Here is a 15,640-nt window from a genome sequence, read left to right on the forward strand (position 1 = left end):
GATATAGAATACATTAAGCCAGCACTGGCTGATGCCTGCTCCTTGTACAGTATGTTTTTACACTAATGCTGTTGGCAGATGACTCACACTGTGCAGTTCTCTACTTCACCACATAGTGTCTCTGTGCTCAAATCTGTCCTCCTATCCCTGTTTCTACCACTGATGAACTTGTCTGTGTCCCTCTCTCTGACATTCTCTGGCGTGTCTTCATCTTTTTTTTCTCAGTCTTCTTCTTTTTGTCATGACATCGACTCTTTCCTCGTAATCGACTGGAACCAGTCCACACACCCACCAGCACTTAGAGTACAGACACTGTCTCCTCCAGAGCAGATTTGTTTGTTCACATGATTGAATAATACAACAATGCTCATTTATTAGTATATTTTCATAAATGCATTACAGCTTCAACTGCTGGATAATGTTGTTTGCCAATTAGGATAGGAGTGGAGGTGGAAAATTATATTTATAATTATATTATAAATTATATATATATATATATATATATATGCAAGAAGTTGACTTAGTACATAACATCATTACCAAATATGTACTATAGTTGCACACATTGACAACTTAAGGCTAATCAGACTGAATAAGGACTACTGAGGAACCAAACCAGGATTAAGTGTTCAGGGAAAAAAAGAGGAGAGTTGTTTTTATTCTTTCACCTCTCAGATTTTCCCATCCAGTCGGGGATTAAACGCGCAGCCCTCCACAGGTCCACCTCTCTAATCCCAGGGTTGCTATCAGCAGATGATTTAATGTGTTCCCTGGAGGCTGAACCCAAAATGCCATGTGCAATGAATGTGGAGTGTATTGTGTGTTTCCTGAATGCATTATTAATGAGATTTCAGCTCATGTGGCTCCTCTGGTTACATCAGAAATAAACTACATTCTATAAATATTGCTGTAAATAGGCCCATAAGATCATGATAATGAACTACAGATGAGAAATATTAATTGATGTCAGACAGCTGTTCTGAATTTATGTCAGGTACAAAGGAGTATGATCTGGCAACTAATATGAAGCTGATGTTAAGAAAATGGAATGGGATGGAAATTTGAATCACGTTTAGTGAAGTTTTTGATTTAGTCTTTTGTTTCCCCACTGTCCTGGCTGATACTGTGAAAATTACCTGCAAGGCCATTAACAAACCCCTCACCCATATCAGGTTTAGGATTTATCTCAAAGTTCTTAAATGCATGTGAACTATTGACCTCTTGTGAAAGCAAACATTGGAGGCACAGTGGCTCAGTGGTTAACACTGTCACCATATTGTTCACGGCCCCGCCTGTGTGATGTTCTCCAGGTTTGCATGTTTCATTAAGGTGCTCTTTTCAATCCAAACACAATTAAGTCTGATAGATGAGAAAACGAATCATGGATCATGAATGTCACTTGTCTTGTGTTTGCTTTTGTGGCCTGCAAGCTTTGAAATTAACACTGACAAACTAGATCAGCTAAAAACATGTTTATGTGTTGAACTGTATGTTTTATTGTGTATCTTTGACTTAAACTGCTATTAGAACTTGTTTTGATAGGTGCCTCACTAAAGGAAGCTTTGAAAGATTTTTATCATGGTGCTGATAACGTAATTTTATGTCATGTGGCCATAACATTTTTTTGTGTCTTAAAAAACTTCACTTTCTGCCTTTGTGAAATGAACTGACAGACACTTTAATATCATGCATGTTGCACTCCAGGTGTGGCCTGTTTCCATGCAAATCGACATGATCACGGCAGTGTTTATCCAGGCCACCTGCTCATTTGTCTGTGGTTTGTCATTATTATTTGCCTCCTGTCTGTAAAGCGATAACAATAGCTGAAAGAAGCTTGGACAATGAAGATCTCTCGATAGTGAGGACAATTTGATCGGTATAATTATATCTTCCATTCAGCACCATGTAGGATCAATCATATTAATGAAAATAGAATTTACGCTTCAAAATCATCTAAATCTTCAGAAATTGTCTTGTAGAAATGAAGACCAGGCGATGCACAGCTGGACATGATGAAGGTGAATGATTGGCACGTTGTTATGATGAAAAGAAATCGCGTATCATTATATTTGACCATCTTCGTTATGTAACGCGTTGGGGAGCCCGTTGGGTTGGCCAAGCGGTTGACGTTACTTCGTGACGACGTGAGAATCTTACAGACGCACGGGGATCTCACATCTCCATGAGTGATGGAGGAGCGCTCCATAACCAGGAGACAAACCGAAGCCCCCCTCAGTGTGTCTGAGGACCCCGTGATGCGGCAGAGAGGAAGACGCTCTCCCTCCGCCTTCGTACAGCACCAGTGAAACGGGGATGCGGTTTTCCGGCGGCGTCGGTCGCTGACTGAGCTCGTGCCGACACCAGGAGGAGGAAACATATTGGCCGCTCTCTGCTGGAGGTAACACTCGGGAGGCAGAGAACCATGGCAGGCGCAAAGCTGACGCCCTCGCCCTCGGAGATCGACCCAGACGTCAAGACCGATGTGCAGAAAACCCCAGAGCCCACCTGGGTCAACCCCTCCAACCCTCTCCGGACCATGGGCTCTTTTGGGAGCGATGCCGGCCAAAGGTAGCTGCCGCAGATCCGCACCGAAGTGGCATGTTTCTGAATGCTTGTACACATGCAGCATCCGCGATATAACATGATGCTGCGAGCGCGTGGTGCATAAAGTCTTCATCATAACTTAGCTCGTAATCATCCAAAAGTTACGACGTAATCAATATTCCATCACCATTAAAACTATTCATCCGTAAATTGATTATTTCCCACGGACATTTATAGGAACGTGAGTGACATTAAACGGATGGTATAGGCTATATTTGTTTCCCCCATTGGGCTTTAACGTCATCGCAACCTGTGCGCCCATTTATGTACCAGTTTCATGACAGATACGGTTCCTGAATGATTGCAAAAGCTTCTGCCTTCAATCACTTTTCTCTCAGCATCACTGGGATTTATTTAAGGGCTGCAGTGTATAGTGATTACATAATTCAGTGAATGCTGCATTCCCATTACATTTTTATGAATCCTGATGTTTTTATAGGGCAGGAAAAATCTTTTAACACCACTGCATTCAGAGACTGAAGTTGTTTGTGATATGATACCAGATTGATTGATTGAAATAAAAATGCAAACCATGGGTGATTATGTTGACATACCTTCCTATTTTGATCAACCTACATGTTATATTTCAGCACATATCTGCAGCACTCTATAGGATCAGCTCGCAGGCATCCACTGTGAGGACACTCTCCTACCATTTGGTAGACAAATTAGATTGTGGTTTATGTGAAATGGGCTGAACCTGTAACAACTGAGGGAAACTCTTTTTTTCCCCTTTCAGAGAGACAAAAGAACTTGAGAGGTGAAGATTGGCACTCTTATCTGCAGGTTATATGAGGTCGGTTTGGCTGAAAACAGAAAGAGTGTGCATGTTTGACAGTGTTTCAGAAACTACTGCACAGCCAATGTGCTGGTGGTGCAGTGTGTTCTGTCTCTCAGTATTTACAGCACATATTTCTCCTGTTCATATTTATTTGAGGGCATTGACATTTTTGGGGTATGTTTGTGATCAAAAATCTGCAGTCTACTCACTGAAATGTGGAAGATTTTCTGTAGCATGTGATTTATTTATCTTCACATTTGATAATAAAGCAACAATGACGGCACGGGAAAAACATTAATTCCCTAAGGGATGTCAGTGTTGTCAAAAATGGTAAAGATCATTATATATGATGCAAAAATTGCAGTGAAATAGTATTTTGGATCACCACTGAAGTCATAACCATGAGGCTTTACTGTGTGAAGTTTCTCTGAATATTAATAATTTTTGCTCTCCATTCACTAGAAACTATAATTTCCCATCAATTATAAAGAACCACTGAGAAATCTTCAGTGATGCAAGTCCACCATAAATGCCTCAGTACTTCTTAATGTTTCTCAGTCAACTGAAACCATACAATCCTCCACTAAGCTCAGTACATAAACCTCTGTAAAGCTTTCCCATGAGGCAAAATGTCTCTAGCTTGGCTTCTGTGTTTTGTATGACAGACCTAACCTTGAAGGATGTCATGGTGTGTTAGAATTGAAAGTGTTATTCCATTCTTAAAGATGGGTCAAGAATGCTTTGCACAGGTTTTCAGTTATGAGATGATACTAACTGGGGGACACTTTTTCCATTACTTTAATTTTTGTCTTCTAAGTAACTTCTTTAGGAAGTGTGCTGGGGTGATTTGTGCATTTTTGCTAATAAATGTAAATTTAGCAGTAGTGTGAGAACAGTTTCACTCATCTTTCATCTCTAGCTCCTTTGTAAGTTTGCAAAGTTGGTGCTTCTCAAATGTCAATCATCCCTCTAAACTGTCTGATGTTTTTTGATTATAATGATCTTGGTTTGGAAATGACAGCATAGCTTGGAGCGATCTGCTCAGCGTTTCCATAACACTAACAAGAACTGCAGATACAGTAGTGGTTCAAGCTAAGGATGCAAAAAAATTACTGCAGTAGAGGTGATTTTGAGTTACCGGTTCTCAACTGCTGACTCTGATTTTAATGTCAACGCTAATGACGAATGTAGGTTTGAGCTTTCGATGACACAACAATCTAGTTTCTGTTAGTTGTTATAAGCTGGCAATCAGTGGGATGCATAGATGGTTGTCCAGAGTGTGTATAATGAGTATAGAGCAAACAACAGCCGATAATGATTGATGTGATCACAGCAATGAGAAGGAGAGATTTAAAGTGTGTCGTGAATGGGGCAGCTCATCACTGCTACCAAACACTGGACAAGAACTGGAGCGTCCCATCAGCCAGATGGCTACAGCACATAACTGCAATGTCTGTCCACTGTTCGTTTCCAGTCAGGGACCTGTGTTGCATGTTACAACCCCTCACCCTGTGTTTCCTGTCTTTCCTTTCGCTGTTGACTGCCCAATAATGGCAAAAGAAATATAGGTGTATATTGATAATACTGGCATTAATGTAAACAATGATGAAGCTGGTAAAGACAGCAGTGATATCTAGCTGCAGATGCAGTGAAATCATCAAACATTAGTAATACTGATAGTGAATAATGAGCATGAACTATGATATGTGTGATGACTGAGATGAAGCTTGTGGTGTTGCTGGTGTACTGTAGGTGGTTGTAGAGATGAGTGCAGATCTGTTACAGCAATCATCATCCTCCAGCTGGTCTGAACAGGCTGAAAGAGCAGATTGGCAGCCAATCAGTTTTGAGAAATTCAACCATATTGACTGAGTATATATTGCATTGCCTGTCTGTTTGTATAGGGATCTCGTACACAATATCTGCAAATGGCTGAGGCTGTAAAACCTAATCCATCCATTGGCCAGTTGCCCTGGGCAACCAGATTAGGACCACCGTCAACCATTTAATATGGTGAGGTTGCCACTCTTGAGGAACAAGTTCTCATATCTTAAATGAATGAATAAATGTTTCCCTGGAATTGTCCTCCTGTCACACTGCTTTACTCCTTCAGAAATGACTAAATCTGATATTTTTATATCTAATTTCTAGTCTACACAGTTCCCCTGTTCATCTGCAGGCTGACAGGATGTTGTCAGGAACCAGAGCTTTTTAGGTTGTGAAATGTGATCAGTGTGGGATTTGTGTCCACTTGGCTCGTGAATGAGAGGATGTGGAGGGAGGAGCAGGGGAATCAATAATCTGACCCGTCGTACGACACTGCCTATAAAGAATTACTTTATTTCTGCATAATTTACAGCCCCTGGGAATCCCCTTTGTGTATGTGTATGTAAGATTCTCTATACAGTATTGACATCTAAATACTGTTGGCAGTAAAGACACTAAATGAGACTTGGAGGATCTTCAAGAACAGAGGGATTGACCGTCTTTTAAACACAGGATGTAGTCAAAACAGATAAACTTGCGCAGATTTATTTTGGCTCCCTCCAACCTTGCCACCACATTGCCTCTCCATGAAAAATCTGCTTTGAAAATGGGCATTTGGTTTGGCCTGTTAGTGTGGAATAAATGTGAATTTTAGAGCCCAGTGGGAGCTGTTCATAAAGTCTCATTAAGGCCACATCATAATGTTACACAGGATGATTTGGAAATGTTTTACTGGATATGGGCCAACAGAGGAGTAACTTAAGAAAAAGGAGTTAAGACTGATGTGCAGCATAGACTTTAAACCATTTGCTGGGGTTTCAGCAACACTGAGCCTTTTAAAGACCATACATGTCTGTCAGTCTAAAGCACTAATACCTTTTATATTTTCAGTTTTTTGCAGTCAGCAATGCCTCTTCAAAATCAAAACCTCACATTTGGATATAGGCTCTTCATGTTGTCCAGAGTTCAATTAATGCTTTGACCTGATGGATGAAATGGCTCATTATTATGTTCTTGCTTTTTTCCTTCTAATTGACATTTAAATGGATTAGAAATGGGAAAACCAGGGACACAGAGGGTGATATCATGCAACAGAAGTCCACAGCAGGATATGAAGCCAAGCTGTAATGTTTAGATGTTATTTGCTTTAGCCAATATGCCACTTAATAGATCAAGCAGAAAAATGGACCAGTGCAGATTTTTTCAAAAAAATCTGGAAGAATCTCTCAGAAAATTGCTCATATTTAAAGGTGTTTGTTGTTGGCTCTGAAGATAAGTTACTGGTAACTGAAATCTAAAATGTTTTTTATGTCTTTATATATTTCCCTTCTTTGTAAGGTGAGCTTCCTGACAGATTTGATAAAAAAATCCCTACCTTAATTTAATTGTGAATTCATCTCTGCACCTAAATTGACTTTTATCTTATGTATGCTCCTTTTTCCTCTACTCCCATGCCTCTTTTTGTTATCCCACCGCAGACACTTTGATGCAGTTATCCTCTTCAAATGGTGCAGTATATTATGCATCTTACACAGTAACTTAGGTGTATTCAAGGGTAGAAAAATAAATTACTGCGAACAGTCTGTTAAGTCTTAATCTAAATGTTGTGGTTACTCCCAGCACGATGAAGTGCAAGCATGCCTTGGGTAATGCATCTTCATTAATCTGCAACAACTAAATGAGAATTTCTTTTTGTGCAAACAGTAGTCAGTTGGGAAATAGCACAAAGGTTATAGACATGTACTCTGTTCCAGTAAATACTGAGGATGAGTGTAGATGCAATAAAAGAGAAACAGCTTACTGTAATCAACTAACAGGATGTGTTATTCTGCAAATCCCTTCTCTTTATGTTTACAGTCTCAGCTATTTTATATTCTCTTTATATTAGGAAGTCAACCTTACTGTGGTTGCCTGCTTAATACACTATGTTTTTATGCATGGTTTTAACATTAGCACTTTCTCACCGTGACACACAGAATAATTTGTCAACCATTAAAAAAAAAAAAAAAAAAAAATGTTAATGTTTTTGTCTCTCAGTTTTCCATCAGATTACTTCTTTGCATTCTTTTCAGATTCATTGCTGCTCAATTATACTGTGATTGTAAGTGATTAGCATTTCACGTTTTTTTTGTTGTTGTGCCAGAGCACTTGTCCTCCTTCCTTTTGTCTTTAATGTGTATTTATAGTGCCCTGCTTTCACACAACAGTTACACTTTTGTTTTAGTTTGATTATTAAAGGTTTAATGAGGGGTTTTAATGCGGTCCTTGGGGTAAATTACATGTTTTCCATCATCGTTCATTAAACCAGGTGAATGAAATGTTCCAGCAGTTGACTTGAGAGTTGAAACTCTAAAATAACAAGCTCTGTGGCTGCTATGTCTGCCCCTCAACAAAATGAACTTTTAAAAAGACTTCAGATATCAGGAGGATTCATCTGGAAGCATGCGAGTGGCCTTTAATTAAGTCTCTGTAACACTGAGATACTGTGTGCACTTGGCTGTGTATTGTACCTCATAAGTGTGTATGTACTGTATGTAGCACTTGTGTACAGGCATAGGCCAAATCATCGATCAGACCTATCGTTTCACTTGCTGTCTTCAGCTTCTTAAGAGCATCAGCTAGCAGAGAATCAATTACAAGGCTTAGACAACGTGAGAATGCGGGATAATTCGAGCGAAGCCGCCAAACTCAAGACAGCTCATACATGCAGCTTTCACTGCTGAACTGAATCTGTGCTGTGCTGCAGAGTGTGGAGAAGCACGAGCACACAGCTTGGAAAACCGAGTTGATTGCAAGGGAAGGGAGGACAGCATTCTGATTGGATGACATGCCTGGTGGAGAGCTCTTTAGAGTGCTGTTAACATTGAGTCCATAATTTTCTTGATGAACACACCAACTGACATCCAGTTGCCTTCACATGCTTCGAGCACCAACACAGGGTGGATACAACACTTTTTCTGTCAATATATATAACAATATGGTAACATTTCAGCAAATTCTGAGGCATTTTCATAAAATAATCATATAAAAAGGGGGAGCTGTTTAACACGTCAAGATAAAGCAAGAATCTTGTGCTATAAAGCTGAAAGTTGAGTGAACACATATATCAGCACAATATGATGACCATTATGTAGTTACAGTATAATATTTGCTTCAGGGCCATTACAGTACTTAAATCAATAACTCAGGATGAAGCATCGTTATATATGAAAAATACTTAAGCAATAGGGCAGGATCTTGTTGTTTTGTTGTCCTTGTTTGAGAAAGCTGTGGTTAGATTTCCTCCTTAACCCGGTGTTAAGTTACTGTGCTACAACCAGCTAGTCATATTTTTGGACACAAGAACCTGAGCTGTTTCTGTGGTGTGTGAGGAACAGTATGGGAACTGTAGTGTATAAGGAAATGTTGGCAAGCGTCCAGATACAGGTAAACAGACGGAAAACTACAAATCCCATTTGTCCTTGAAATTGGTGCAGGGATGGTGTATGTGTGTGAGCCCTCCCACTCTATCACTCAGTGCTTGAGGCAGTTCTCAGTGAATGTAATTGAAGGCATACTTTGAAAGTGCTGGTCATTTTGCACTTGTTGTCTCAGTAGCTCGGCTCATACTGGGATCTACAGAGGTGAGAATCAATTTTCTTCTTTGCTGTCTGTAGCAGAACTGGGATAAGACCTCAAGGGCATCATGATGCTAACCACATGAATATTAGGATTTTTAAATTTCTTTGGTGTATTAAAAAGACAGAGTCATTGCTTTAGTGTATTATTTGTAACCTAATGGAGGCAAAGAGAACCTCTGTTTATCTTTGCCTCTTCGCTGCTAAAGCTCTTAACAACCAGATAGCATCTTTATTGCTCATTAACGTGCTGTCAAATAACCACCAAATGGACAGTGAGTCCACAGCTGAGGAGTTGATCTTGATGTTCTGTTCAGTTTCCATCCCTGATAAGCAGACTAATCATTTACTAATCACTTTATTTCACTGGTTAACAATGGTGCAGCGGGCACCCTAGTGAATTACACTGGTAGCCTTTTTAACACTAAGCATTAGCTAAGTAAAAGCTGGGAAATAATCAAACTGTATGTGGTGTTCTCTTGAATCTCCCTCATATGCGCTACTACAGATCTAAAATAAAATAAAACTTAAGAGAAGATTGCACTGAATCTGGCTTTTAAAAATCTGAAACTCTTTCAGACAATGTGATTGATAACCAGACCCTCACAGAAATTATTTTCATTTTATTCAAGGTCAGTTACAGACAAGAACCTCTTGTGAATGACAAACTTAAGGTAAGTGTTCACTTTCATGGTGGCATTACTAGAAAGTTACAGCTGATTGAACTTGGTGAACATTTTAACTTTTGCCAAAACTCCACTAAAAGCCATCTGACTTTAGTGGAATCCCAGATCTAATTATTTCAATGGTTCTTGGGGACTATAATAATCGACTGTTCACTGCTGTCGAAATGGCTGAAGCTTCTGGATTATTACTGGAATGGTATGGGTCCTCTCTTGTGACCTGCCTTCTTCCTGGGTTTAATGGACACTCCATTAGTGCATTTTGAAAGGCGTAAATGGGATGATGATGATCTTTGTTTTGTCAAAAACTTTTCAGCCGTGCAGCCTGAACTGTCAAATAATGACCTTTATTTACACATATCCCTTCAGCTTTTCTTCTTAACACTTTTGACCAACAGACAGGCTCTGATTCATCACAAGCTTCAAAGAGGTATCAACCTAAATTATATTTTTATCCATCCACTTTTGCTGAAATTGATATTTTTAGATGTGCTTTGGATTGGACCTTGAAGGCATCTTACTTAACACATATTTTCTGAATTTCAGTACAAAACAATACAAACAAAAAATAAATACTAAGTGCCTTGAGATTACTTTTGTTGTGATTCGGTGCTATATAAATAAAATTGAATTGAACTGAGGAAATGCACTAAGTGTATTTGGGACATGATTGTATGGTCTTGCTTATGCAGTATATACATGATTGTTGGATCAAAATAAAGTAAAAGTTTAATCTACTATTCAATCATGAAGTGAATCTGAGTCTGACATGAAAGCTGTATATGTGTGAAATGAATCCCCAAATGACAATACAAATCATATTTGCAATTGAATGGACTATAATGGTAGTAGTTTAAGATTAAAATCCATAGCCTTCACTCACTGTATCAGGATTGAATTTATTCAATACAGAGTTAAGTATCAGATATTTCTGATCAGTTGATACAAAAGCTCTGCTATCTATTCTGACCTAAATTTTTCTGTTGTATTGCTTTACTTTTCACACATTTGACATCACTGCAGAAAAGACACAGTTAACTGACAACATAATAGTAACATGCACAATATTAGACTTCTTAAAATGTTATTCATCACACCTGTGTTATTAGTTACACAAAGTGGTTTTGTTGGTTTCAGAGTCAGCCAAGAAGTTGTGCTGTGTTGCCTGTGTAATTGCTGGGTTGGTTTTAATTTTGAAAATCTGAATGAACGTGCCATCAGACATTGGGGGAAATGACATACTGGTTGATTCCCTGTCACAGACTGACTTTACATAGATGTAAAAAAAAACAAAAAAAAAAAACAACTCTGTGGTTCAGCCTCAATAAACAGTTTTCATAGGAATTCATAGACATCGTGTGCACAAGTCAGTTTGGTCTGCATCAACTGTGTGTTTAACCTTTGACCCCTTGCCAATCAGTCATTAAAATCAATACCTGAGTATGTCTCTTTGTCTGTCAGTTTTCCTTAGTGTTACACATCCTTATCTCCCTGGTCATCTCAGTGTAGCAGCCTGTGAGACTGACCAAGAGGGTGTGTCCACTGATCCCCTGTGGTTTGCATTTACGTGTTCCATCTGTTCTCCAGTCAGCTGAAACATTTTTTTTTAATTAATGTTTAGTCTTTGCGTTGCATGTGCCCTGTAAATCAGCAGCATTTTATATTTCCTGTCAAGCTCAAAAATGGGCAATTTCCATTGTAAATGTGTGTGTTTGCTTGTATGTGAAGTTTGAAGGTGACTCAATGAAATCTTGGTGGAATAGTTAGAACATGACTGTGCAGTAAGAAGCAGCTGCTCAAATACAGGATCTGATGCAGTTTATTAAGACAATCACAATGCATGAGATCCCGTCTTGGACCTTCTTGCTGCACAAACTGTGTTCAGATTCTCCTTCAAGGTTATGAAATGGTTGCATTCTGACTCAAGATACAAGTGAATGCAAATAAACTGCTGCTGTATTAGTCGCATCCTTTTCTTGCTGTTCAACCTTTCCTTCCCTGTCCTATTTTCTCAACCACGCTCTCTCCTAATCTGTACCTATCTGTGTCCATGTGTGCTGCGTCCAGGTATCAGGAGGAGTACAGTATGGACTCAACCAATGCCCAGTAAGTCCCTGGCAGCATCATGCTTGCATGGCATGGATTGTGTCTGCAATGGTAACTGTACACAGGACTAATTGGGAAGTTTCTGCGAGCACCGAAGCACTGTTCACTTTGAATTTTATGTAGACTCTATATGTGGACGTAGATGTAATGCCTTAACTGTGTTTGAAGGTTATACTGCCGTTCTCATCAAAGTGGGCAATGATTGTTGTGGTAATGATCAGAAATCTGGTAATAACCCATTTGTTTGTGGCTACCTTTTCAACAGTTGTTGTGGCAAAAACTCAAAGAAAACATCAGAGATTGTTGTCATATTCAGTCATGCCACAATAAATGGTGAAAAGGCAACTTGTTTGTTTTTTATTATCAAGTAACTACTGCTGTATTTATCTGTCTTTTGACTGAATGTGCACATCAGTCTTCTCTGCGTCAGTATGTGATATTGCTGAAACATCAATGGTGAGCAGATGTGAAAGAATCTGAAGATAATACTGGTGAGATGGGACCTTAAAACTCCAAGATCTGGATTGTTGTTACTGGCATGCTGATGAGTCACAGTTTGAAACTGGCAAGACATGGTAATATAAGGGAGAAGCATGGAGGCTATATCAGTAATGTACAGTAAGAATTTTATGGTTTCCTTTCATAATTTGAGGGGGAAAAATTTGTTTACCTAAGCAAACAGATCTGTCTTGCTTCATTTGTCCAAGAAGACAGCAGCCAACGGAAAGCTATTTTGCTTTCATTTCCCAAAGAATTTGTCTTAAATTGATTAATGGCAGAATTGGGCAGCTCTGTTTTCTCAGCTTCATGAGAAGGACTCTGCAAAACCCATGAGTCTGTAAGTGCAGGAAAGCCCACACCTTTGGAGTAAGACTTCAAGTAGGTAAAAACAAGAAGATTTCTGCTATGACATTTTGAAGACATTTTTTTTATAGCCCTGACTTTGATTCATCGCTTGCACTGTTATAGTCAATGATAGGAAAGCTGGTTGGAGCAAAGCTGGGGCAAGCAAACACCGTCCATGACCGACAGAACAATAAACCTGTCAATCAAGAAACATGCCCCAGAACAAACCTCCCCTGAGGCTGTAGCGTCTCCTCGCTAGAACAGTGAAATTAACTATCACCATTGTATTTTGAGAGAAGTGTTGGGACCTTTTTTTAAATGGCCTTTTATAAATCAGCAGGTAGTGGCTGATAGCAGGACTGCAGCTGAAGACACTTCTGCAGTGGTTTCACCATTCAGCTGTGGTGGGTTGCCACTTGAGTGTAGCATTTGTTGGGAGTCATGCTACGGTTAGAAAATGGATTGTGATCCTTGGGGACCTGCTAAGTGGTGAGCTATAAGTATATGTTGACATGCAAGTGTTCCCCTCTTCACTCTTATCATCTTTTGTGGTTGTTCTCTAGGTAGAAATTCAAGCTGACAGAGCGTATTGCGTTTTGTGTTCTGTAGACGTGAATCCTGCACAACAGAGAAGGGCTCCCTATTTACTTCACAGCTTGAGGCACAAGACTCTGCATCTCAACTAAAGAGAATAACATAAACATTGTTACGCATATTCAGCTACTGGAGATGGATTTGGTTTTTCTGTTTCTATTTAAAAACTGCAATACCCAAACACGAAATCCCTGACACAATTTTTTTTTTCTGCTACAACAGGAAATACCTTAATGCGATCATATATCATCACAGGAAACGTCAAGTTTTGGTTTCAGCTCATCAAAGAGCAAGTCTGCCATTGCATATTCAGTGAACCACAACTCTTGGTTTCAGTCTAGATGAGTATGTTTGCATGTTCAGCAGCAGCAGCAGCAAAAACAACATATTATGAAACTGATAATCTTGGTCCTCATGGTGCATTCTTAGCAGGCGCTCACACCATCTCAGCTGCCTCCTCTCAATATGGAGGAGCTTGATGCCACATCTCTGAGTAGCTACACTAGGTGGGTAGCAGGATTTATAACAAAATAATTTCTGGAATGCATTGAACATCACAGACTGTAGTATACTGTACCATACTGAAAAGATATGAAAAGTGACTGATCTTTTTTTTTTTTTCTCTGCAGCAGAATCTGAAAGAAACGTTAATTTTTGAAAGCTTCCTGTGACACTGCATGATCTTAATGCATAATGCTGGCAACCAGCTGTAGTCTTTATCATTATCGAGCTGTCTTTGTAGTGCGTGTGTCTGTGAGTGTGTGCACAGAGGCTGGCACTTCACCTTTTCTTAAAGTGGTACTGTGTGAAAAGAGAGGACATGTTTCCATGACAGTTCATGAAAGAGTAAAGTCAGATGAGCAGCTGTAGAACATTTTACAGTTAAGTGTGCTCTCTAATAAAGGACACAGACTAGATCACATTCATATATCTCTTTCTGTTTAGTTAGTGTAGTGGAGTTTCTTCTGAAGCATCAAAATGACAAAACATTATTTATCTATAGGTTTTTTCAGTTCGTACTGAATATGGAACAGCTGTGCATAAAATGCTGGTAAAAGTTTGCTCTTCCAAAATACCTTCCTGCTCTAGAACTAGTTCAGTTTGTTAATGAAACATTTCAGCTCGATTTTACTGTACCTTAATTTGCATATTAAATAAATTCACATTCAGCAGGTGAGAATAACCTTATTGCATAACTTACTTATTTGAACAAAAAGGAGAGGGAGAAGTGAAGTGAATTTCAAAGGCATCTTTCAACATCAGTGATATTACTTTAGGTTCTCTCTGAATGTTCTTGCTCATTTAAAGATTTTCTCAGGCCTATGTCTTTGAGCTTTCATTTGACACTGACACTGCTTTGTCATTTTCTGACACAAGGAAATGACCTCTTGGGCTTTTCTAAAAATTTCTCTCTTTGGTATCATTTCTTTTTTTACTCTGTTGAATGTCCCATTTCTTAAAGTAAGCTTAACTTCATGTGCCATTTTTTGAGCTTTCCTATTTATAGTTTGATGGCCAGTATGTTGAGATCTTGGATTATTTTTTTGTCTGAGAGGGTCTACTGCTAAGCTGCTAAGCAAGCAGATCTCATACAAAACCCCTTGTGGCCTTTTTACTTTTTGACAGCCTTTTACCTTCAGGTCTTGTTCAAGCTCCGAGGTCTCTGTAGTTTTTACAGTGCTGAGCCTTAACCCCAATGGGATGTGATTTGGATCTGTAAAACAGCTTCTTGTAGAAGTTCTGATTCTTTCACAGAATAAGATCTTAAAAACAATCCAGTGTAGAGTTGATGTGATTTACTACTTCCTTCATACCACTGAACCAGAATCCTGCTAAAGCCTCTTAAGTGTTCAAGAGTTTTCTGGTTGGGTGTGTTTTTTTTTTTTTTTTTTTTTTTTGAGGAACATGGACCATCTCCTTGATGTGGCTGCCTAGCTGTTTAGCTTCAGTGATCTTGAAATCTTCACTTGAGTCAGCAGGAAGATTAATTTGTTTTTACACAGTGTAGTCAACAGTAAAGTGAGCAGCACTTTTATTATACCTGCACATTTGTGTCAGGACTCCTTGACAGACCTTGAAAGACACGTGGCAACTGCTTTGAATCAGCATCTTTCAAAAGCTGTTTCAAGGCTAAACTGTTAGAAATTATGCTGCAGTGCACTTTCAGTATGCTAGCTCATACAAAGTGTTTTAGAACTAAATACTTAAGGGTTTTCTTGGTCCTTGAACACATCATTTGTACATACAGGGCAGCGAGGACTCTCTCTGTGCTTCCCATGCACATATACAGAAGCTCTCACATTATTAAGATTGCCTCAGAGGATCAGAAATGATCCAAACCTCCTCCTTTACATTAGTCTTGTCAGCCCACTGGCCACCTAGTTCCCACTGAGGTGATTATCCTCCCCTCCAGTTTATTATAA

The 15,640-nt window shown here is 39.2% G+C and overlaps 1 protein-coding gene across 1 annotated transcript in view; it reads left to right on the forward strand.

Annotated features, from left to right (window-relative positions):
* Positions 1 to 15,640, forward strand: part of LOC108874602 (potassium channel subfamily T member 1-like) — a 68,090-nt gene that overhangs the window by 14,028 nt on the left and 38,422 nt on the right. Inside the window, 1 exon segment of the mRNA XM_051075065.1 lies at positions 11,739 to 11,777. Within this exon segment, the coding sequence (XP_050931022.1) occupies positions 11,739 to 11,777 (39 nt within the window).

This window comes from Lates calcarifer, linkage group LG13, assembly GCF_001640805.2.
Source record: "Lates calcarifer isolate ASB-BC8 linkage group LG13, TLL_Latcal_v3, whole genome shotgun sequence".
NCBI classification, from domain to species: domain Eukaryota; kingdom Metazoa; phylum Chordata; class Actinopteri; family Centropomidae; genus Lates; species Lates calcarifer.